The sequence below is a fragment of the Anolis sagrei genome, chromosome 4 (genome assembly GCF_037176765.1).
Source record: "Anolis sagrei isolate rAnoSag1 chromosome 4, rAnoSag1.mat, whole genome shotgun sequence".
NCBI lineage: Eukaryota > Metazoa > Chordata > Lepidosauria > Squamata > Dactyloidae > Anolis > Anolis sagrei.
In genome coordinates, this window is record NC_090024.1 from 101,305,687 (window position 1) to 101,331,824 (window position 26,138).

The 26,138-nt window shown below is 40.7% G+C and overlaps 1 protein-coding gene across 1 annotated transcript in view; it reads right to left on the minus strand.

The window, feature by feature from the left end:
* ANKH (ANKH inorganic pyrophosphate transport regulator) overlaps nucleotides 1-26,138 on the minus strand; it is a 177,439-nt gene that overhangs the window by 36,063 nt on the left and 115,238 nt on the right. The window contains exons 2-6 of the mRNA XM_060774668.2: nucleotides 21,512-21,728; nucleotides 13,521-13,639; nucleotides 12,127-12,210; nucleotides 9,480-9,650; nucleotides 7,509-7,643 (exon numbers count right to left, since the gene is read on the minus strand). Of these exons, the coding sequence (XP_060630651.1) occupies nucleotides 7,509-7,643; nucleotides 9,480-9,650; nucleotides 12,127-12,210; nucleotides 13,521-13,639; nucleotides 21,512-21,728 (726 nt within the window). The remainder of the gene's footprint in view (nucleotides 1-7,508; nucleotides 7,644-9,479; nucleotides 9,651-12,126; nucleotides 12,211-13,520; nucleotides 13,640-21,511; nucleotides 21,729-26,138) is intronic.

The following is a 26,138-nucleotide window of genomic DNA, read 5'->3' on the forward strand; positions in this document are numbered from 1 at the left end:
ACTATTTTGAAAAAGAAATCTGCGTTGTCCTTTCCACTATAGAGGTTGAGAATTTTTATTTGCTGGACCAAAACCACTACACAAGTGTGAAATGAATCGCATCAAATGTATTAAAAAAGAAAGACTTTAATGACTGTGAAAATCTATGGAGGTTTACTCAGGATAATATTCTTCTGAACTCAATGAGGCTTACTCTTAAGTACATGCAGATAATTACCATTTAAACTGTTTTACATGTTTTCTTTCTCTCTTTCTGTCATTCCCTGCCTCTTGTAAAACATTAACAGTCTTGGTATGGCAACACACAATTCTCTGTAGTATTTCCATTGTTAGTAAATAAAAAAATCAAAATCCAAGAATTGACAGGTTTACACATCTAAGAATTGTATAAAGTGTCATATAAGGTAAAGTGACTTTTGGAATAATGTATACCGAAATAAGATTTGTATGGAAAAAGTTTGTTAATTGAATAAATGTATCAATAAATAGTAGAAAACATAAATATTGACTCACTAGACCAGGCATGGGCAAACTTTGGTGTTTTGGACTTCAGCTCCCACAGTAGGTTGTTAGGAATTGTGGGAGCTGAAGTCAAAACACCTGGAGGGCCGAAGTTTGCCCATGCCTGCTGCACTAGGCTCTACTCTAATTGGGTCTCCCAATAGAATTCATGTCCAGATCTAGTTAAAAATAACAGGAAGATTTCCATTCTAGACTTTAAAATACCACCTATGCACCATTTGTAACGTTAATCATGGCTAGATTGAAACAAAATTTGTAATAATTGTTAGAAATATTGCTTTGAAAAGCTATTATTTAAACTATTTAAATCTTGGTTTGAAAAGCTATTATTTAAACTATTCCTACATCACCGCTGTTTTCAAAGCATCAACAGGACATTTAATAAATGACAAGATTTACAAGCCTAAAATTTAAAAGCCTCAGATAATTTAAAAAAAAGTTTTGCCTGGTACTTGGAAGAAGGCAGTGTTGGCAACAGGTAAGTCTCTCAAGATATCCCAAAAAATTATAAACATGTGGTGGGAATGCAAGATAGTCAAAGGTTTTGGTATGAATCATATAAAAAATAGGAGAAATGTTACAATTTAAGTTTGAGTTTAAACCTGAGTATTTTTACTAGGGATTACAGATTTCCAAATGGAAAAAATGAAGAAAGTATTTTCTAGAATATGGTGGCTAGAATATGCATAGCATGATTTTGGAAGGCAGAAAAAACAGCAACAATAGAAAACTGGATTGAAAAAGTGATGGACATTATGAACAAGGACCTTTTGACCCAAAAATTGTCCAAAACAGATCAAAATCAAATAGAACAGACTAGAGCAGCTTTATTAAAAAAATTAAAAAGAACAAATACAAATTATTATAAAAGCAGAATAAAGAATTATCTCGGTTAGGACTTAAAACACATGCAAAGTGGCATTTACATCAGGAACATTGGGAAAAAGGAATTAAATAATACCACTAGAAGCAATCTGGAAGTGACAAGGAAAAATTGATAAGTGTTTGTCAGGAGAGTTTTTGGGGTGATTGTTGTTTGTTTTTCTTTTTACATTTCTATGCTTTTCTTTCTGATCTTTTTACTCTCTCTTTATGATGTTCTCCTACTTTCGTAGTATATATATATATATATATAGAGAGAGAGAGAGAGAGAGAGAGAGAGAGAGATGGATAAGTATAGGATATTTTAATCATTAGTGTGTAAATTTTTTGTTTAATGTCTTTTATGTTATTCATTAATAAAAATAATTATAAAAAAATATCCCAGAAATGTATAAACTGATTTATATACTTGTTGATTTATTTATATGCTACTTTTCTCTTGGAGACCCCCGGTGGTGCAGCGGGTTAAACCACTGAGCTTCCAAACTTGCTGACCGAAAGGTTGGATGTTCAAATCCGGGGAGTGGGGTGAGCTCCCGCTGTTAGGCCTAGCTTTAGCCAACCTAGGGGTTCGAAAACATGCAAATATGAGTAGATCAATAGGTACCACTACTGCGGGAAGGTACCAGTGCTCCAAGCAGTCATGCCAGCCACATGACCAAGAGGTGTCTATGGACAACATCGGCTTTTCGGCTTAGAAATGGAGATGAGTACCACAACCTCCCAGAGTTGGACATGACTAGACTTAATATCAGGGGAAACCTTTACCTTTCTCTTGGAGTGGGATGCAAGGCGGCTCACAAAAGAACTGATGCATTATCAGCATATTGTGGTGAGCCTCAGAAAAAGAAGGGATTTGCACTCAATGGGACAAAAAAAAAGGAAGAAAGAAATATCCTAAAGCCGGATGTGTGACATATCTGTTCAGCCAAAGCTGGGCCAGATAAAATGTCGGACAAAAAAAATCCAGAAATCAAGTAGAACATGAAACCTCATTATTTTCATATAGTCCCCTTTTTCCTCCTGCTGTCAGACTCAGATTACGAGTAGCATCATATATGGAAACCTGAAGTACATTCAGATTGTGCGTTGGCAGGATTTTCCTACTGCTGGCTCTGCCAGTTCTTGCTCTTTCAGCGGTGATGTTTTCAGAAACGGAAGCAAAAAGAACAAAACGAACAATGAGCCCTAATGAAACCAGCTTCCAGCTGATAATAGAAGCATGTGCCTTCAAGGGAATGCATTCTTTGCGCTTAGCAACTAAAAGCCATGTTATTGTGGCATTTAAAATATATTAATTGCACAAATTGCAAGCCAAAAGAGCAAACTGTGTAATCAAGTATTTCCACATACTTGAACAGGCAGTTTCTAATATGCAACACAACTTTATATAGCTCCTTTTATCTTGTTTTATCCTTCGGTAATACACATACAACCAGTAAAGATCAACTCTTCAATAATAACAGGGGGTTGTTGGAAATATAACCCAACAATACCAACTATGTCCATTCATTGATTCCACAAGTGTGAAATAATTAATATTATTTGTAAAAACTACAATCAAATGGATTATATCTACAGATGGAACCATTCAATGATTAGTTGGCTTCTTTAGGCAGAAGTGGTGGGTTGTCTTCCCTGCACATTCCTGTAACCTTAAATGAAAATTTACCAAAGATGGCAATGCATGTGGCATTGAAGACAGACTGACTGAATGATTGATTGGTTGACTGGCTGACTCTCTGCCTCTCCCTGGATGTGTTTGTGAAGAATGCCAATTCCATCAAGATGGTACAATCTATTATGTGTGTCTGTGCATTCAAGTTGCCATATTTTAAACTGTTTTGAGGGTATTTGTTGTAATGTTTATCTATGTTTTAGTTAATTATGTCTTACTGGCTATTCTGTTATATTTTTTTCTCAATGCTTAATGGTAAACACATCGTTATATTTTCTTTCTCAAGTTCTTAATCCTTCATGGTAAACCCACCATTATTATTGTGTTTTATTGTGTATTTTGATATTATTTATTTATTTATTTCGGTTGCTTATACCCCGCCCTTCTCACCCTGGGGGGGGGGGGGGGCTCAGGGTGGCTTACACAATTTGATGCCCGCATTACATCAACACAACATCAGTTAACAACAGCAATTTTAGCAATGACAACAATGTTTTTTATGGGACACGGAGTCCTCTCAGGTAGAGGGGATGGTATAGAAATATTATTATTATGTTTTTGATATGTTTTGTATTTCATTAGGCATTGAATGTCTGCCTTCTTATGTGTAAACCGCCCTGAGTCCTCTCAGGTAGAGGGGATGGTATAGAAATATTATTATTATTATTATTGTTATTGTTGTTGTTATCATTATTATTATTTGAAACACAACAAGATGAGTCCACAGCAAAGAAGATCACTCTGCTGGCTGTTGTATTGGATCACATGTCGGACACTTCCCAAGTCTCTAGGACTGTGTGATGTATCGGCGAATAATGAGTGCAGATCCCAGTAGGGTGGCCTTCTGCAGTTGGTAATTTTGTCAGCGCCGATTGTGTTTAAGTGCAGGCCAAGGTCTTTAGGCACTGCACCCAGTGTGCCAGTCATCACTGGGACCATCTTTACTGGCTTGTGCCAGAGTCTTTGCAGTTCGATCTTTAAATCCTCATATCGTGTCAGCTTTTCCAGTTGTTTCTCTTCAATCCTGCTGTCACCTGGGATCACAACATCAGCATTTTCTCCTGATGCTTTGCCCACATCTATGGCAGGCATCCTCAGAGGTTGAGAGGTCTGTTGAAAACTAGGCAAGTGAGCTTTCTATATCTGTGGAATGTCCAGAACTCTTATCTGTTTCAGGCAAGTGTGAATGTTGCAATTGGTCATCTTGATTAGCATTGAATGGTCTTGCAGCTTCAAAGCTTGGGTGATTGCTGCCTGGGGGAACCTTTGTTGGGAGGTGTTAGCTGGCCTCGATTTCTTCTTGTCTGGAATTGCCCTGTTTTTTGTGTGTTGCTCTTTATTTACTGTCCTAATTTTAGAGTTTTCACAATTGTTCACAGATGCTCCATGCAAAGTATGATTCAATGAAACAACAAACTCTTAAAATGAAAGTTGTGTACAAGTTTATGCATTTTTCAATGCATGTAATGGGGAGATGACCAGGGCGCTAGATACGATCGCACCTGAACGCCCCATCTCGTTGCGTCGTGACAGGCCATCTCCTTGGTTCACCGAGGAGCTGGCTGTGATGAAGCATACGAGAAGGGGGCTAGAGCGCAAATGGAGGAAATCCCGAGATGTGTCTGATCGAACACGGGCTAGAGCCTCTCTTAGGGCATACTCCGTGGCTATTCGGGTGGCCAGGAAATCATTCACGACCGCTCGTATAGCATCTGCAGCAAATAGATCATCGGAGCTGTTTCGGGTCGTGGGAGAACTCCTCCACCCACCTGTGGTGGAGGAGGTCCCTGACGACCCCGCAGCTCGGTGTCGCGAATTCGCACACCATTTTGCAGATAAAGTCGCCCAGATACGTCTCGAGCTCGACTCCAATTCCATCGCAGTGCCTGAAGAGGTGACGGAGGTACCTGCTTGTCCAATTTTGTGGGATTCTTTTAGGCTTGTTCTTCCTGAAACCGTAGAGGAGATTCTTGGGGCTGTGAGAGCGACCACCTCATTTCTAGACCCATGCCCATCTTGGCTCATTAAATCAGCCAGAGGGGGGTTGCTTGACTGGTTTGTACCGATTATTAATGCATCGTTGGAGCAAGGAATTTTTCCATCTAACTTGAAGCAGGCCGTGGTTCGCCCACTTATCAAAAAAGCTTCCCTTGACTCCACGGTGCTGAATAACTACAGGCCGATCTCCAATCTCCCCTTTTTGGGTAAGGTGATGGAAAGGGTGGTCGCCTCCCAGCTCCAGGGTTTCCTAGACGATACCAACTACCTAGATCAGTCACAGTCTGGTTTCAGGCCTGGTCATGGCACCGAGACAGCCTTGGTCGCCTTGGTGGATGACCTCCGCAGAGAGCTGGACAGGGGGAGTGTGACCCTACTGGTTCTCTTGGACATCTCAGCGGCTTTCGATACCATCGATCATGGTATCCTTCTGGGTCGTCTCTCCGGGATGGGCCTTGGGGGCACGGTTTTGTCATGGCTCCAGTCCTTCCTGGAGGGACGAACTCAGATGGTGAAGCTGGGAGACGCCTGCTCTGATCCCTGGCCTTTGACCTGTGGGGTCCCGCAAGGCTCTATTTTGTCGCCCATGCTCTTCAACATCTACATGAAACCGCTGGGAGAGGTCATCCGGAGTTTTGGAGTTGGGTGCCATCTCTACGCGGATGACACACAACTCTACTACTCTTTTCCACCTAATTCCAAGGAGGCTTCTCGGGTGCTAGACGAGTGCCTGGCCGCTGTGTCGATCTGGATGAGGAAGAACAAGCTGAAGATCAATCCCGACAAGACAGAGGTCCTCCTGGTCGATCGTAAACCGGATCGGGGTATAGGGTGGTCACCTGTGTTGGACGGGGTTACACTCCCCCTAAAGCCACAGGTCCGCAGTTTGGGTGTCCTCTTGGATTCTTCGCTTACACTTGAGGCTCAGGTGTCGGCGGTATCCGGGAGGGCCTTTGCGCAACTAAGACTTGTGCGCCAACTGCGACCATACCTCGTGAAGGCTGATCTGGCCGGGGTGGTCCACGCCTTGGTCACCTCTAGAATGGATTACTGCAATGCGCTCTACGTGGGGCTGCCCTTGAAGACGGCTCGGAAACTTCAATTGGTCCAGCGGGCAGCAGCCAGGATGCTAACCGGGGCTCATTATCAAGAGAGGTCTACCCCTCTGTTTAAGGAGCTCCACTGGCTGCCATTTATTTTCCGAGCCCAATTCAAGGTGCAGGTGCTCACCTACAAAGCCCTAAACGGTTTGGGACCACCCTACCTGCGTGACCGCATCACCATCTACGAACCCGCACGCTCGCTCCGGTCATCTGGAGAGGCCTTGCTCGTGATCCCACCCACGTCGCAAGCGCGCTTGGTGGGGACACGGGACAGGGCCTTTTCTGTGGCGGCCCCCCGACTTTGGAACGCCCTCCCAAAAGATCTCAGACAGGCCCCTACTCTAGCCGTTTTCAGAAGGAATTTAAAAACTTGGCTGTTCCGTTGTGCCTTCTCAGACTAGGAATCCCCACCCCAAGTCCCAGTAGCACCTTAGCTTAACAAACCGTTGCTGCACACCGCACTTTTAATCCTACGTGCCTCCTGCCACTTCAGCACTTTTAACCCTTGTACCCCAGTGCGCCGGCCGAACCAGTTTTAATCATGTCTTGATGTATTGCCATTGTCGTTATCTTGCTTATTGTTTGATTTGCTTTGCTATTGTGTTGTTATGTTTTTATTGTATTATGTTTTGCGGCTTCGGCCTGTGTAAGCCGCATCGAGTCCTTCGGGAGATGCTAGCGGGGTACAAATAAAGTTAATAAAATAATAATAATGTTTCAAAATCCAACAAACTGATAACCCCCCCCCTCCAATGTTCAGCTAAATGTCTAATTAAGCATAAAAAGGATCCCATGTTACCCTTTTAATTGCTTTTTAAAACTGAAATACATTAGCAGAAGGAAGCAGTCATTCCTCCCACTCAGAATTGCATTCCACAAGTTCTGTATTCACCCATGGAAAAAAGCACACATAGTCAATTTATTGTCTCTTCTAGAAGGGAAAAAAACAGAGTGTGGAAGATGACTCTGACGTGATAACCGGTATGATAAAAAGAGTTTAAACAGCAACTATCCACCCACACTTCTATTTAAACGAATAGCTTCCTGCGGTTGCCTTTAGAATAATAATGCAGAGGAAAAGTAACACGGCATTCCAGGTAATGCCTATTTTGGGTTTTAGTCAAGATAAATGGGGGGGGGGGTGTAGTTACAGAAGTCACTAAGAAAGACGCATAGATTTAGACTATTTGCAGTATTTTTATACCCCAAGGAAAGTTAATATTGTCAATAGCTTAACGGCATTGCTACAGAATTGTGAAGGAAATACAGACCAGGTCTGGGTTTCTATAAGGAAATTGAGCAATTTTCTTTTCGAAGACTCATACCTCTGTGGCTGCTGAGCTGCCACCCAGATCCCGGGATACAAAGAGGTTGACAATAGGCCGACTGATCCTTTGAGTGGCGAGAATTAATGCCAAGGGCCACCAGAAGCCTAGCATCTTTTTTATCGTAGCATCTCCCTGTGGGTAGAATAAGAAGAGGACGTCTTTGTGAGCCAAATATCAGAACACAGCTAAATAATATATTTGATAAAATATTAGTATTGTAGGAACAAGAACGGAAAGAAGTATGTGTGAGAGCATGCATGCAAAATACCTTCCCAAGTACCATATTTTCTAGTGTATAAGACTACTTTTAAACCCAAGAAAATCTTCTCAAAAGTCAGGGGTCGTCTTATACACCAGGAGCGCTGGGAGTAGTTTTATACGCTAGGAGTAGTCTTATATGCTGGAAGTAGTCTTAAACGCTGGGAGAAGTCTTATAGAGCGGGTGCTGAAACTTCCAATCTGGATTGGAGAATCTGTGGTTCCCGCATATGGTGGGGCGAGCTCAAAAATGGCAGGGCTGCGTCCCTGCCACATGCAGCGACTGTATGAAAGCATTAAGGCCGATGCAGTACAAGTACGGTAGAAGAAAAAAAATTCATTAGGATTCATTGACTTGATGCAGTCTCGATGGTGAGGTGAAGAGGTGCCTCACCGGGAAGGTGTAAGTGAAGGGCGGAGCAAGTTGCAGGCGTCCGAGGTGCCCGGGGTATGGAAAAAAGACATAGAGTGGCTCTGGGCCCAGAAAAACACACCTCTTTTACCTGTCTGGCCTGCCCTTGTATCCTATTACCATACCTCCTCCTCTGCCTCTCAGATCTCGCTCCTGAAGACTGCAGTGAAGCAGTGCAGGTGCGCATGTGCGAGATCTGAGAGGCAGAGAAGGAGGTACAGTAGTAGGAAAATTACCATACTGAAATCAAATCTGATGCTTTTTAAAAAAATTGGTGTGCGTTGGAAGAGGGGTAGTCTTATACGGCGAGTATATCCCAAACTCTATATTTTAACTGGAAAAGTTGGGGGTCGTCTTATACGCCCATTTGTCTTATATGCCGGAATATATGGTAAGTCAAAAGGGAGTCAGAGATTCTAATCAGAAGCCTATCCAATCTAGATTATTGCAATTCTGGGCATTTAATTCTAACATCTAACTAAATATTACATAAACATATATTGTTTGAATGCATTTTTTTTTCTTGGAAGTAGCATTTAAAGTACATTAAAGATGATGATCTTTAATCTCAAAGCATTAGTGGGATACAATGCTAGAAAAAACTTTCATTTATGTTTTGCTTTGTTATCAATTTAGGGTTTTTGTTAAAACAAAAATACAGCCAGGCAAACATGTTTGCATTACAAAAAGACAGATTTTAAAAAACCAGCATATTCACTATGATTCACTAAGAATGGTTGTTCTGCACATGGGATGAGCTATGAGAAGTTCCCGAATCTAGTAAGTCACATCAACATTGTGCTTCTTAAAATGGGTTTTCCCCACAGGTGTATGTATTGCAGGTACTTCTTTGCTCATCCATACTTCCTAAAATGTCAGGATGCCTATTATTTCAAAAGAAAAAAGAAAAAAATCTAAACGCAATATGAAGTCTGGCAGGTACACTGGGAAATTCAGGAGGCCTACCAATGAACAGTGACATGTGAACCCTGCCATATCTCTCCCCAAAATATGACTGAAGGCATCACAACAATCCCACAATAAACAAATAAATCCAGAAGCTGCCCTGGTCACAATCTCCTTCACAAATGTTCAAATCTAGTTACTACAAAACCTTGGAAGGGTTGGCTTCTTTATCTTTCTACTTTTTAATGTGCTGCATTTGCGCACATGAGCAAATGAACTATGGCAGTTGAACTAATAAAAAAACTTTCCCTGGCATGTAATTTCATCATTCTTATTGCTTAAGGTATTGGACTGAACAATAGAGTTAGATTTACTAAGGTAGGAACACATACCCCCATCTCTGGCCCGCTACTGTCAGGTATGATGTCATGTATGTTTCTGTAGTATCCCAGGCATAAGGTGGTACATCGGACAAGCGCTCCCATGTACAAGGACAATATGGGGATAAGGAGAGGTTCTCTGCATTCCAAGTGACTATGGAGCAGAATGGCTACAAAAACAACCTGTCAGAGAAAAGAAAGGAACAGAAAAAGAGATGGGTTACATGAACATAATTTTAACTAATAATAATAATAATAATAATAATAATAATAATAATAAGTCTATATAAGTAAAAAATGTAATGTTCATTTGTGGGATTAAGGTAACTCAAAAACCACTGGACGAATGGACACCAAATTTGGATACAATATACGTATCAGGCCAACAAGTGACCATCACTCATAATAACACTGAAAAAACAGCAGAGACTTAAAAAGCAACCCCCCCCCCCCAAATCACATTACAACACATGAGCAAAACCACATATACGCAAACACACATATATACACATTTACACAAATATATACACACACAAAGCACATATACACAGACTGGACCACAGCAACACATGGCAGGGGTCAGCCAGTAAATAATAACAATATCAGTAAGTTTGTATTCCACCCTATCTCCCTGAGGGGACTCAGGATGGATTCCAGTATACACAACACAAAGCAAACATTCAATGCCTAAAAAACAGATAAGGTAAAGGCTTCCCCTTCTGCCTCTTGAGAGATGGTGCTCATCTCAAGCTCTCAAAGTGGTGCTCATCTACATTTCTAAATTGAAAATCCTGCATTGTTCATAGACACCTCCTACATCATGTGGCCGGCATGACTGAATTTACCTTCTTGCCAAGGCGGTACCTATTGATCTACTCACATTTGCATGTTTCTGAACTGCTAGGTTGGCAGAAACTCGGGTTAACAGTGGGAGCTCAACCCGTCCCGCGGATTCGAACTACAAACCTTCCAGTCAGCAAGTTCAGCAGCTCAGTGGTTTAACTCATTGCGCCACCATGACTCCAACAAACTTCCTCTTAGAAAACTAAACAACTTTAGATACAGCTATCATGTACTGAATATTAGATATTATCTAGATGTCTTTGCTGCTAGTTATAGTCCGCAGAATCTGTCTGGGATCAGTCTTAAAAATGACCTGTGCTTCCTATTTTGTTGTTGTTGTTGTTGTTAATCCATAGCCTTCAAAGGAGGTTATCATCCAAACGTTATTACACTGTGTAACACGATTTTTGTTCTTGGTTTATAAATGTCATTTCCTAATTGGTTCTATGTGAAAAAAGTTTATTAAACTTTGTTTTTGTGTTCTGTATAAAAAGTTTAAAATGGCTGCAGTGGCACAATGGGTTAAAAACTTATGCTGCTGAATTGCTGACCTGAAGGTTAGCAGTTCGCTCTCCGTGGGGTGGGGTGAGCTCTTACTGTTAGCCCAGATACTGCCAACCTAGCAGTTCGAAAACATAGTGGGAAAGGCATAAGACGCTCCAAGCAGTCATGCTGGTCATACAACCAGGAGGTGACAACACAGGCTCCTTGGCTTGGAAATAGAGAACAGCACTTTCCTCAGAGCCAGAGATGAGCACCACCTCTAAAGCCGGAAATGAAAGGAGAAGCCTCTGCCGTTGTGTTTGTGTGTCTCGTATTGTAACAAGGCGTTTAATGTTTGCTGGTATCTGTTTACACTGTAAATCACTCTGAGTTCCCATGGGGAGAAAGGCAGAATACAAATAAAGTGTTATTATTATTATTATTATTAATAATAATAATAATAATAATAATGGCACATTGAAAGGTTAAAAATGGCAGCCACAGAAATGACATTTCTGGAGTATAACAACTACTTTCAAAGTAAGTACCACGCAGTTAAGCAGGAAATAACTTTCAAACCAGGAACAGAAAAAAATTCAGTTTTTGTTACATAATGCTATAGCACATGAACACAATTTTAGTGAGTTTTTAGTTTCTTTGTAAATATTAGGAGGAAGAAAACAGGATGCTAGTGCTAGCTCAGGACAAGAGTGGGCAACTTTTATATCAAGGGGCAATTTTGCTCCTCAGGATTGGGATGCAGGTTGCAACATCCTCCCTTCTTCCCAATGTTGTGAAAAGTCAACAGCCAGCAGCTGCAATCAATGTAAAATAACAAAAATGTTTGCTTTAAGTGGGATTTTCTTGGCTCATTGCTAAATTGAGGGAGCAACGGGGAGCAGGCAACGGGGCTGGAAAAATGAGATTCCTAGAATGTTCATAAATATTTTTATTCGCACTTTTCCCACTTTGCAGGTGTTCTTCACCCCTAATTCCAGCAAATGCAGAGCCTACTATATATTTATTTCTTCACAATACTATGATACAAATAAAAATCAATATAACCAGACACGTCTATTCAGTAACAGAAGTATAACTGTAACAATATATATATAGGGCAACTTGACACAGCTAGTAACGTTAAAGCCCGTAACATTTCACATATCTTTTGTATCCCTTCCTTAACATTCACACCAGAAAGCACAAATTTCAACCTAATTATGGAAGAATAGCCCACTTTTGTAAGCAATTTTCCATCCAAGCACAGGTATGACACAGAATTGGCTAGATCCTTTCAGCAGAAGAAAAAGCTATGATTGGAATGCATCCGTACCTGAGCTATGACATCTGAGATGGAGGCACATCCCACTAGAAAACTATATTTGTGTTTCAGAAGAATGCCTGCATGGGTCCAAGCCTGAAATAGAAAAAGATATCAGGGTGACTACAGATTCCTTTAACTTCAGAGTGTGGATGAAATGATGGAGATTGCACAGTTAGTGTTTAAGGGAATCCTCTAGGGTGGACTTTCTCAATCTTTTCATCAGGGAGAAATCACTGAAATAATGTTAACATTTCAGGGAACTCCTAAATAAAATTATTATATTTACAACTAAAAATATTGTTTACCCCCTTTAAGTCATGATCTTCCAAAGGACTCCTAGTGATCTCTTCCAGAACCTGGGATGCAAAGTGCCTTCATTGTTCAAACATTCTATAGTTTCCAACATTCTGCTAACCCACCTTTCCCAATTCTAGACTACATGATGCTACTGGACTTAATTTCCTGCATCACCAGCTTAGTAAAAGCTGACAAGACAAGTCTATACACTCAGGAGTCTACATACTGAGGACAGGCAAGACTGTAAGTTTCAAGATCGAGAGCAGTGGTTCCCAATCTGAGGTCCGTGGGCCACCATTGGTCTGCAATAACAAAAATATGATCCGCAGCCTCTCCATTACTACACTGTTGCCTTGAAACCATGCGGCAATAAGAGCAACCGATCTCGCAAAACTCTGGCATAGTGCCAAAGCAACGGGGATGTCAGGAGGGGAGAGACTGACTATCCATGAAAGATTACTACTACTACATCAGCTCTACATTATTAAATATGGTTTTCTGTGGGCGAGCAGATGGTGACTACTAGATGGCATATGTTCTGTATCAGAAACTAAAGCTGATGTGGTCTATTCAATGCAATTTTCTGAATCAGCACCACAAATGACCAAATTGAATCTAAAGTTAACCAAAAACTGATTCGTAACCCTGTTGGAGCGTGGTCGCTGGTCAAGTGGTTCATGGTCAATAAAAGGTTAGGAACCACTGATCGAGAGTGAAAGGATCGTCTATGTTAAAGGAAAAGTTGTGGGTATAAATAGTGATTGTTAGGGTGACAGAATCAGTTAAGAGTACCATTACTACTAGGAGGTTTTGAGACTGAGAAATACTCCTGTTTAACTCAGTCCCCTTGTGGGGAGAAGGGCAGGATAGAAATGTATATAATAATAATAATAATAATAATAATAATAATAACAACAACAACAACAACAACAATAATAATAATAATTTGCTGCTTTAATTACAGAGTACATGAAGCTCAGATCTGATTAGTCATTTCAATAGGGATACTTCAAATGTTAATGTGTTTTTCGTTTCTTTGAAATGAAATTAATTTCTTTCCCAAAATTCTCCAAAACCAACTAGCATAATCCAAGTTGCGGACTCACCATGGCATCCATAAATGGGAAGGCTGCAAGATAAAGGAAGGCCTTGCGTGTTTTACTTCCCACCGAGTCGTCCACATGATGCAGCTTGTTAATAATGTAGTACCCCAGATCACTGTATGCTGTAGAATGCAATAACAAAATAATATCATTGAATGCGTTTGGTCCCTTATGATCAAAAGAGGCACCGTTGTCATCAATATCATTGCCCTGATGGATGACACTGGTGATGAAATTATTTAGAAGTAATCAACTCAGGAATAATACATATAGATCTATCCACACAGTAACTTGTTTTAAATTACATCAACTGCTGCCAAACTAATACAAGGAATCTGTATCATATGGAGGACAAGTATCAGGAGCACAACAGCTCCCTATGGGACACTGCAAAGACAAAGCCTATGGCCATAATCTTTGGAATGATTGATTGATTGACTACAAAATGTCCTCAAAAAGCCTCTTGAAAATAGACCAGAGAGATTCTCCCATGCTCCTACACCGGGGCCGCAGTGGAACAATGGGTTAAACCCTTGTGCTGTTGAACTGCTGAGCTGAGACAGGGTGAGCTCCCATCTGTCAGCCCTAGCTCCTGTCAATGTAGCAGTTTGAAAACATGCAAATGTGAGTAGGTACCACTTTGGTGGGAAAAGCCAAACAGATGCTCCAAGCAATATTGCCGCCGACATGACCAGGAGGTGACAACGCAGGCTCCTCTGCTTGAAAAGCAGAGAGAAAAAGCACCTCCCCAAAGCCAGATATGAGCACTGCCTCCAGAAGTCGGAAATGAAAGGAGAAGCCTCTGCCTTTGTTTGTGTATGTTACAATCCCTTTGTATAGGAATTGAATGTTCACCTATGTATGTAAATGCTATAATACACTCTGAGTCCCCTGGGGAGAAAAGTGGAATATAAATGAAAGTGTATAGTATTATGGGAGCATTGTGGCCATTTTGGATCCTGGTGGCACACACAAAAATGAGCTTCATCCTCTCTGCCCCCCACCCCAATATCATTTCCTAGCAAAATCACATTGTGTTCACCTTTCCTGACATAGGGTTGTCACAATTAATCTGCTATCCCAATTTATAGCTGGGTTTAAAGTGCAAAAGTAAACTGCACTCCACTGAGCATGCAGAAGAGGAAGGAGGGAATCCTATGCTTCTCTCGAGAAGCAAACTTCTATGGCCTTTGCTATGGTCTGTTCATTCCCATTCATTACTTTTGCCATTTTGACCACACTCTGATGTTGCTTGGCCATACATGTCCCAGTTTTCATCTGTGAAATGTTGACAGATGTGAAATGAATTGACCAAGGCAATGTCTTGGAATTCTTGGCCATAATCGCACAGCCCATTCCAAGTATATATATCTGTGGAATGTCACAGGCTGGAAGGGGCTCCATATCTTTTCCACTACAGTATTTTAGCTTGTTTTTGTCCTTTCCTCCTTACAAAAAGGCTGCCAAGTAGGCAGGGCTGTAGCCAAGGGTGGGTGGGGGGAAGGTTTAGGGCTCAACCCACTCCCCGAAATTTTTAGGTTAAAAAAAACCTGGTTTACTCATGAATTTTAGCTAGTTAACCAAATCCCCCTGCTATGTCTATGAGAAGCACAAATTAAACAAGTCCCCAGAACTGCAAGCACGATCAATAGCAAATTTTGACAATTTATTCACAGTCATTACTTGCAGCATTAGCTGATATAATGGAAGCAACCACGTTGACCCACCCATAACTGGCAGGCAAAGCCTAAGGCAGTGGTTCTCAGCCTGGGGTCCCCAGATGTTTTTGGCCTTCAACTCCCAGAAATCCTAACAGCTGGTAAACTGGCTGGGATTTCTGGGTTGTAGGGCAAAAACATCTGGGGACCCCAGGTTGAGAACCACTGGCCTAAGGCATGGGAGGAATTTGAAGCCCCCCATGAAGGAGACCAAAAATTGATTTAATTAAGTCTATATAAAATGTAGAATGAACCATACTGTTTAAATTATTTTGTGTTATGGAAGTATGCTTCATGATTCGCTTTAAAAAAATTACACATACACACATGGATTATTTTTTTTCTGGCGATGGCCCTGCTAGTAGGATACTAGTAAGTGGGAAGCTGAAAAATTGTAGCATTTATGCTAATTAATTAATGTTACTGAGAATATGGAAATTACTCATTTCATGTTTGTCTTTTTAGTTAGAATTATAACAGTAATTTGTCATGCTAACTCTTCATGGTGCATTACAAACACATTTTATTTTTCAAACTATTAAAATTACCTAAAATGTTGAAAAAAAGAAAAACGGTATTTATTTCCTAAACTGGCAAATTAAAATAATGTGAAACATTAATGGTTGCATTTAACACTTTAATTCACAGCTTTTAAAATGTTGTTTAAAATGTAACAAGGGTGGGGGGAAAGCAATTACTTTTCACTGAATTACTTCCAAGCTCTGGTTTGTTGATGTGCTCATTTTTTTCCCTCTCCACAGTGACTTTCCCATTCAGTGAGTTGCTGTGGCTGTGTGGCCATATTCCAGAAGCATTCTCTCCTGAGGTTTTGCCCACATCTTTGACAGGTATCCTCAGAGGTTGTGAGGTCTATTGGAAATTAGGCTAGTGAGGGCTGAGAAGGGTGGTATACAAATACAGTAAATAAATAAATAAAATATATCTGTGGAATGTCTAGGGTGGGAGGAAAAACTCTTGTCTGTTGGAAGCAAGTGTGAATGTTGCAATTGGTCAGCCTTATTAGCTGGTCAATTCCACAGACATTCCACAGATATATAAACCGCACTTGCCAAGTTTCCAACAGATCTCACAACCTGTGAAGATGTGGGTGAAATGTCAGGAGAGTATGCTTCTGGAACATGGCCATACAGCCCGGAAAACACAGCAACACCGTGAACCCAGTCATGAAAGCCTTCAACAACACACCGTTCCCCATTCATTTCCCCCCAAAATCTTCCAAACCCCTTTCTCACATCTGTGTAGCTCTCAAGCTGGCTGGAGCCAAGGTTCTGCTTCTAATATGAAAATCACTGAATCTGAACTGTAATGTTGCCATTGTGGCTAAACACATTTTTCTAAACGATGCTATTTCTCACATTCTTTATCATAACACCAGCATATTTCAGGAGCTAAGAAAGTACTATAGCAATCCTATTTATAACAGAGCCCAAAATGATACTGTGGCAAATTCCCATAAGAAGCACAAAAAATGCAATTTCCTTTTCCTATGAAATATTGGCTAGTTTTGACAACCAATATGAGATCTAATAAAGACTGAATCAGACAGTCTGTTAAGTACGATTAGAAAATTTCACAAATGAAACGCTGCTCTCCAAGCTCATGAATACACAGATCATATGATGCAATGCAACATGCAAAGACAAAATATAATGCTAAAAGTCACAGATATGGTTGGCACGAGAGGGCATTGGCTTTGTGTCGCAGGAAGAAGTGCAGCCTCATCCAACCCAAAGACTCTGATATACGTACGGGACTTAATAGAAGTAGGAACTAGGAAGGCCGTTTGCTTTTTTGCCAGAATATGTTGGCACTTTCAGCAGCAAGAAGCCTTTTTTTGAAGTTTCCACATGCCATCAAAATACAGCACAAGCTGCATGAATTACTCATTCCGTGCCATGCTGGGAGGGCACTCAAAAGCAGCAAGAGAGATTTTTCTTCCTCTGCTTCTAGGTGCCTGCAATGCTCAAAAACAAATTTAAATAGCTCATTCTTTCTGTATGTCCTCTTGAGCTCATTGAGTAGCAGGGACAGACAAGGATTTAGTTCCAATTGGCCTGCTATATTTGTGGGTTTGACTTTTGTTGATTTAATTATTTACAGATATTATCACTATACAAGGGTTGAATGAAAAGTACTGCCTCCACCTTCGTTACTTGGGTTTGGATGGGAATATTTTAATAAATCAAATAATTCTTAGAATGTGCTCTTTAACTACGACTATTCACTTTTCTACATAATCACCAGACAATTGGATACATTTCTGCCAATGATGAACAAGTTTTCTGAAGCCATCACGGAAGAAGTCAACACTCTGTTTCCACAACCAGCATCTCACAGTCTCAACGTCTTCATCAGAAGCATAATGATGTCCCCGCAGATTTTCTTTCATTATTGGGAACAGATGGAAGTCAGACGGTGCTAAATCTGGACTGTATGGAGGATGATCGCCCTGAATCAATCTGTCAACCTTTGGCTCGTGAAACTCAGTGGTTGCTGTCACAGGATGTCCAACTCTTTGTTTGTCATGCAAGTCAGATGTTCCCACCTCAACATCTTTAAACTTTCTCACCCAACGATGCACAGTACTCACATCAACACAATCACCATAAACAGCTTGCATTCTCTGATGAATTTCCTTTGGGGTGACACCTTCTGCTGTCAAAAATTCAATGACTACACGTTGCTTAAGTCGCATTGACCGACTGTCCGCGCAGGGTTCCATACTTTGCACTTTAACAACACAACCGTTTAATGCTAAGTCTTCCCGCACAGCAAACCAGTGAACCCAACCCAAAATGGAATTGTAGAGGAGAGTCTACTGAACAAGCCAGTACCTGCCGCATACCAGTACTGCCATCTGCTGAGGAGTTACGAAGGTGGAGGCATTACTTTTCAGTCAACCCTCGTACGTTCCCTCTATAAATCCTAGCGTTCTCTGGGGCAAATAATAGGGGGGGGGGGTGTTATTTGAAGATTTTCCACTTTTGTGGGGTCCTGTGCCCTTAACTCCAGCATATGTGGAGGGTTCAATGTATTCCAAAATCATGTTTTGAAGCTCTAAAACACTGGTTGTCAATCTTTATAATGCTGTGACCCCTTAATAAACTACCTCATGTTGTGGTGACACCCAACGATAAAATTATTTTTGTTGCTACTTCAGAATTATAATGTTACTACTGTTATGAATCATAATGGAAATATCTGATATGCAGAATGGATTTTCTTTGTTACAAATTGGACATAATTAAAACATGTTTGAGGGAGCATGGACAACTGATGATGAGATTTGCAGTACCTTTAACCGATTCAGCTCTGACTTCCACAGACCACTGAGACCCCCACAAATGACAGACCTGGACCAAACTTGGCACACAGAATACCCCATTATAAACAGAAAATACTAGAGGGGTTTGGTAGGAATTGACAGCAATTTAGGGGAGATGTAGCTCACCTATATTCAGAGAGTACTGTGAACCCAAATGACAATGGATCTGAACCAAACTTGGCACAAATATCCGATACAGTGCCCAAATTTTAATACTAGTGGGGTGGGGGGATTAATTTTGATATTTGGGACTTTCCTTCTCTTCATATCCTTACTCAAAGAGGCTAAAATGCCTCATTCTTCTTCAGATCACAGCCGGTTTTGGAGAGGGGGAAACTAGCAATACTGCTCACAAACACAGCCACCCAAAATTGTGCCATTATCTTCTAAAACCATGAGCTCCTAGTAAATCTACATTCGATCCATGTGACTTTCACTATGAGAAGGAAATCTTCCTTGAGCACGGTTCTATTTTGGTTCTAAAGGTCTTATCAAACAACTAAGTATAGACTGCTACTGCCTAATCTCCGCAGCTGACTCTGGATAAAGGTTGTATTTTCTAGCCAAGTGTCGGCAACCCTGGTGGCAATTCTGAAAATCAATGACTACGTACTTACATAAGGAAAAGCTGGCATGTCAGAAATGTCACACAGCCTCAAGACTGCCATCAGCTAATCTTCTTGAACTAATCTAATTTGAGGAAATATATATAGTGTTCCCAGGCATGTCAACACATTGTTAAACTCACAGTGTAGCTTAAATGTACTTCTAGGCTCACCTACCTGGAAAAAACCATAATTAACTGTATAGCATATATTGCTAAGTGAACCAAGTAACTGTATTGTAAAGTCAAAGGCTTTCATGCCTAGAATCACTGGGGTGTTGTGTGGTTTCTGGGCTGTATGGCTTTGTTCTAGCAGCATTTTCTCCTGACATTTCGCCTGCATCTGTAGCTGGCATCTTCAGAGGATCCTATGAAGATGCCAGCCACAACTGCAGGTGAAACATCAGGAGAAAAAGCTGTTAGAACACAAGAATACATCCTGGAAAACAAACAACACTCCAGCAAGGACTGTATTATAAGGCATCTTGGTACAGAATGGAGTTATCCACTAAATCTGAGAGCTGACTTTCTCTTAGTTCCATGGTCCTGATAATAGAAACTCCTAATGTGATTTATCAAGTAGCCTAGAAATGCTGTGACGTAGTGAAGCTTGATCTTATATATTTACCATACTTGAAAAAATACTGTTAAAATAATATTTTTGGGTACATATAATATCATACACATATATCCTCTGCCAGTATAGTCTATTTTTCTCATTTTTATTTGGAAAAATATTATTATACACCCACTTGACACTCCCACCCAACATTCCCTGACACTACAAGCCTGGACTTCATGACAACAGTGCTGACTTGTCGTGCAGCGTGTTGGTGTAAGCTGCTAAGTTGCTCCCACTTGCAGTGGGTGTAGTTAAACAAACCATAGAGCTTCACCCCACAACTGATTTACTGTCTCATTCTACAGAAGACATCTTCCTTCTCTGGCTTGTTCCTCTGCCCCCACAACAAGCAGAGAACATAGCCCACCTGGAGGGAAATAAACCAAGGAATGGAGACAGCCGACAGCAGACAACACAATAAGCCAGTCACAAAATGAAGCTTCCCAATTTGTTTATTTCCACTGTAAATGAGAGTAATTGCAGACAAAAATGCTATTTTTCCAATTGCATTCCTTATATAGTCCATCCTGTGCACTGCAGTTAGCGGAGGAGGCCCTGCTCTCGGTCCTACCCCCATCTCAACCATGCTTATAACCATGCTCATCCCAATGCTTATAAGCAGACTCACAGAGTTTAAATTCCCCAATATAATTTCAATAATTATATTGATATAAATGTCAATAATTTCCATGGATAATCTGTCCTTCAGTTTTTCTGAAACTGCCTCTGAGTATGTGTAAAGCACACCTTTTCCCAAGTAGAAGAAATTTTACACAAAATCAGTTTATGTTTAGGGTGCATCTGAGAAGTCAAAAAATTCTTACACATCTCATAAAATACAAGAAACTAATCAGCACTAAAAGTTAAACGCAAATGTTGGTTGCTGCAAAAGCAACAAAAGTTGCTTTTCACCCTCCATCACATCAATTCGAACGGTACCAATGATCGAATGGCTAGCCAGGATGAGGGCATCAGTCTTTAATTCCCAACCCTACCTTGCTATGGATTGGGATTCTGACATGAAGAAGCACTACTACAGCGAAGCTGAGGGCTATGTCAAGCATGATTGCATAGGCACTCTCTAACTTGAGACCTTCCAAAGGTCTTGGGCAAATATAAATTTCCCATATTTTCCCAGTGGGAAAAGTGAGATGTGTCTTTTACCTCCTACAAACCAGATAAAAGGATAACGTTCTGGATAGCTGGCTTCTACATACAGGCTGAGCTGGGCTCAGTACAATTTCAATCTCATGTTTTGTTCTCAACAGCTGAGTTCTTTCTAACCACCTTCAGTTGTCACTTTCCATTTTCCCACTTCTCGTAAAATGTCCATCATTTCGTGTAGATGATGAAGAAGGAGTAGTACTGAATAATTTTGGTCTGATAACTTCTCACTCTTTTGGGTGACCATCTGCTTACCCTTTACAACTGTCAACCTGTCACTTTGATAATCCTGCAATCTTGTTTATATATGATTTGGATAGTGAGACACAGTCAAGAAGAAGTCCTTGAAGCCACTGCTGTTGTACACCTGATGAAGATCTGCAAGTACCATCAGTCAACTGACAATATTTTCAATCAATATGTAGAAACCTAATTAAAGAATCTAACTGTAAGGTCTTCCTTAGTTCCTTACTTGGAAAATATACACAACATTGAGAAGAAGAAGTAAAATTTCAGTCAAAACTGGAAAAGAAGTCTTACCTATCAACGTGTGAAATATGGCAGCTATAGCACCAGCCACAACCATACACAAAACCGCTTTGGTCCTATCTCTCTTACTGTTGACAAACACCAGTCCCACATTTTTGAAGTCGCTCATTGGACCTGTGAAAAACTTCATGAGGGAATAGGCCAACCCATAGCTGGCTAGCATTTCCACAGCATCTTCCTTAACAGCTGCGATACCTCTATTCAAGGCCTAAGGAGAAAGAAAAAGAAAGAAAAGAATAGACATTAATATATACCAATATTTAAACAAACCAGATAACACCAAGCTATCAAATGATATGTTTATACATGAAATTTGTTACACTTGCCACACTTTTTCCTAATTTAATGTGAGCATACTTAGCTGAATGTTAACAGAGGTAGCACAAGGCTCTGTTATCACAATTCAGTTGTTCATCTTCTTGTTTTTTTATCCTAGAATCATAGAATTATAGAGTTAGAAGAGACCTCGTGGTCCATCCAGTCCAACCCCCTGCCAAGAAGCAGGACAATCTTGTTCAAAGCACCCCCAACAGATGGCCATCCAGCCTCTGTTTAAAAGCCTCCATAGAAGGAGTCTCCACCACACTTCGGGGCACAGAGTTCCACTGCTGAACAGCTCTCACAGTCAGAAAGTTCTTCCTAAAGTTCAGGTGGAATCTCCTGTCCTATAGTTTGAAGCCATTGTTCCGTGTCCTAGTCTCCAGGGCAGCAGAAAATTATTATTATTATTATTATTAATAATATAAACTTTATTTATACTCTGCCACCATCTCCCCAATGGGGACTCAGGGTGGCTAACATGAGGCCAAGCCCAGGAATAACACAGCAAAATACAACCCAAAACAATAAAAATTAAACACAACAAAATATAAAATGCAACAAAATAAAATAGACAATGCAAGATAACATAATAAAATCAACCACAGAGGGTGGGCCAAATGTGAAAGATAAAATTTTAAAACGTTAAAACCCTGGGCAGGCATGTAGCCATGAGAATTGGGGGGGGGGGGGGCTGAAGCCCCTCAAGCCCCCCCCCCCCCTCCCAAATTCTCATGGTGGTTCGCGAAAAGGCCTTACTGGTGCATTATTTAAACTGTTATGTTTATTATTATCATGATCTGATCACCATGCTCAATATATCCCATTTGCATGGGGGTATTGGGGTAACGATACAAAAGGTTTGCTAGGGTAGACCCTCTTTCACTCAGACTCACCCCCCCCCCCCCCGAATCAAAATCCTGGCTACGGGCCTGACCCTGGGTGAAATAGGAAGTAAAGGAGGTGTATTTGTAAAAGAGGAGCCCAAGACGGGGGAGCAATGGGGTTTAGGCTTCATTTGGGGTGGGGGAAAGTGCATCGTGTAAACAAACTGTAGTTGGAAACTGAAAAAAGTATAGGGTGGTCAACAATCTTGCTCCCTCCTCCCTATGATTTCCCCTTACATATTTATACATGGCTATCATGTCACCTCTCAGTCTTCTCTTCTGCAGGCTAAACATGCCCAGCTCTTTGAGCCACTCCTCATAAGGCTTGTTCTCCAGATCCTTAATCATTTTAGTCGCCTTCCTCTGGACACATTCCAGCTTGTCAATATCTCTCAATATCCATTTATAATTTACCATATTTTCCCAGTGCTTCAACTTTCCAAAATACCACAGTTTCAACAAACTTCAGGTATTCCTTCCTTCCCAAGTCTGCTGCTGCCTTTCACAGCATATTGTTATGTTACGAATGCAGAGGATTCTTGATTCAAATAGAAAACAGCGAGATTCATCCAGAGTATGTCATTGGGGTCCTGGTCTTGGGAATGTTGTTATGATGGAAAATCCACTAAGAAAGAAATGTCAGAATAGCTGCAACATGTATTTGCTGGCAGCACTTAGCTGTCCGTCAAAGTATCATTAGAAATGTGTATAACAACACCTAGAGTTGTGCTCTGGAGACTGCACAACCTATATGATATCATTGCTACTAGATTTGAGTTTGCATGACATTATAACTTTCTTCCAAGAAATTGAATATGTAGCTTGAGGTAAATTCCTACTTTGCAGCTATCCTTATGAACACATATTCGTTCGCCTAACGCATAAATTGTTTCTTACTTGTTCTTTTAAAAACGTTAAAAATTCCAACACACAAATGTAGAACCTCCCTCATAGAAGCAGGTCCTGTGGATATAGAATATAGATGCAGATTATTATCTGGACAGGCATCCCTTATCTTGCTTATCCATACCATCTTGAATACTATGCTTGTGGCAGCAACTTATATTCTCCTTACAACATTATTAAAAGCTGCACACAGCTAGGGCTAGATGAGAGGTATTTGCCAGGAGCTGATGGGGTTAACACTGAAGAAACTAACAGATACACTAGAAGAAGTGTGTAACATCTATTCAAGAAAGGAAACCTTGCAATTCTAAGTTGGATTCTAACTGGACAGCGCAGGTCCGTCTTGGACTCCCAAGGCTAGCAAACTCCGTCCTTTCCATAGTCTTACTGAGTTACATCCCAAATATTTGGAATGTAAAATGCATTCATTCACCCCAAAATGAACCACAATGTCTATATTATGAACAGACATTCAGAATCATGCTGTCATACCACGGCTTTTTGAGGTAAAAAACAATTAGAACGTCTTTTTTCTTCCCTTCAAATACATATTCAAAGTCTTCTTTGGTATAAAATTCACATGGACTAATAGGCACCATCTGTCCACCTTTCTAGAGCGATTTCCCTCCTGTTTTATCTGTTTTAATTGCTGAAGTGTGCAAAATCTGTCATAATCTCCTTTGTGAAGTGTATTGTGGGCTTTAAAGTCAGAATACAAAGTAGAGTCACTTAATCCCTTTAAACTTTAGAATCAGCAAAGCTATAATCTGTTCACTTATTAGGTGGGTTTCTTTATTTATGAAATCAGTGGTTCCCAACCTTTTTTTGACCAGGGACCATTTGACCAAGAACTACTTTGAACAAGGACCACTTGAACAGTGACCACTTGACCAGGGATCACTTGACCAGAGACCACTTGAACAGGGACCACTTTGACCAGGGACTACTCTCCAACATTAGTACCAAAAGGGTTACGAATCGGTTTTTGATCAACTTTAGATTGGGTTTGGTTATTTGGGGTGCTGATTCAGAAAATTGCATTGGATAGACCACAGCACTGGGATTGTGGCGCAGCTGGCTGAGTGTCAGCTGCATCAAGATCACTCTGACCAAAAGGTCATGAGTTCAAAGCCAGCTCAGGTTGGAGTGGGTTTCCAACCAATTGTGTAGCCTATTGTCGACCTTTGCAACCCGAAAGACAGTTGCATCTGTCAAGTAGGAAAATTAGGTACCACCTTAAAGTGTGGGGAGGCTATATTAACTAATTTATGAGGCCATAAAGAAGACTCCAGCAAAGCATTCCAGCGGGGAAGCATGAGAGGAATGCGGAAGTGCTTCATCAGCGTCGCAGATGGACGATGAAAGCGACAGCTCCCCTGGTGGCCAGAAAAATTAAACAGCCTCTGTGTGTGTCTGTATATGTTTGTATGTCAAAAATTGGCATTGAATTTTTGCCATATATGTGTACACTGTAATCCGCCCTGAGTCCCCTTCGGGGTGAGAAGGGCGGAATATAAAACCTGTAAATAAATAAATCAGCTCTGGTTTCTGATAAAAAAAACATATGCCATTCAGTAGTAGCCATCTGCTCACCCACAGAAAACTATATTTAATAATCTAATGTGGTAGTAGTAATCTTTTGTGGGTAGTCAGTCTCTCCTCTCCTGGCATCCCTGTTGCCTTGGCAATATTGCGAGATCAGTGGTTTCGAGGCAATGGTGTAGTAATGGTGAGGCCGTGGACCATATTTTCGTTCTTGTGGACCATTGGTGGTCCACAGACCACAGGTTGGGACCCACTAATAATAATAATAATAATAATCATCATCATCATCATCATCTTTATTTATATTCTGCTCTGTCTCCCCAAAGGGACTTGGGGCGGATTCCAAACATAAAAGGCAAACATTCAATGCCTGAATACAACAACAATACATCCATATTAACAAAATTTATACAATCTAACATATAAATACAAATTATAACTTAACAAACTAAAATTAAATAAAAAGCACAGCCTGTTATAACAAACATCAAACGGAAACAATAATTTCCCCTTTCTTTGGGGCAAATCAATTAATCATTGCTTAAGATATCTATTGAGCTGGTGGGGTGAGCAGGGAACGGATACGGGTGGCAACTATTAATCAGAGGCATAATGGTAGTATTACCAACTACTATTCCTCCTCCTCATAAGCCAGTGAGCAAAGGTGTGTCTTCACACCTTCACTGTACTAAACGTGTGTGTGTTCTGACACACTTTGCCAATGGTATTGGATACAGAAGTTATTCTCCTTAAAACAAAAGCATTAACCACCTATTCAACTTGGTAAAAATAATTAGCATTTTTTTCATCCCTGACAATTACAGTATTTTGTCTGTGTGCTGAGGGCCGTAGTTTCTTACTAAGAAAATGATTTACAGCATTTCCCCCCACTCCATGTCCTAAGATTGTCTCTTGACATTTGCTAACAAAGCTATGTTTATTGTACCAACAATTTACCCATA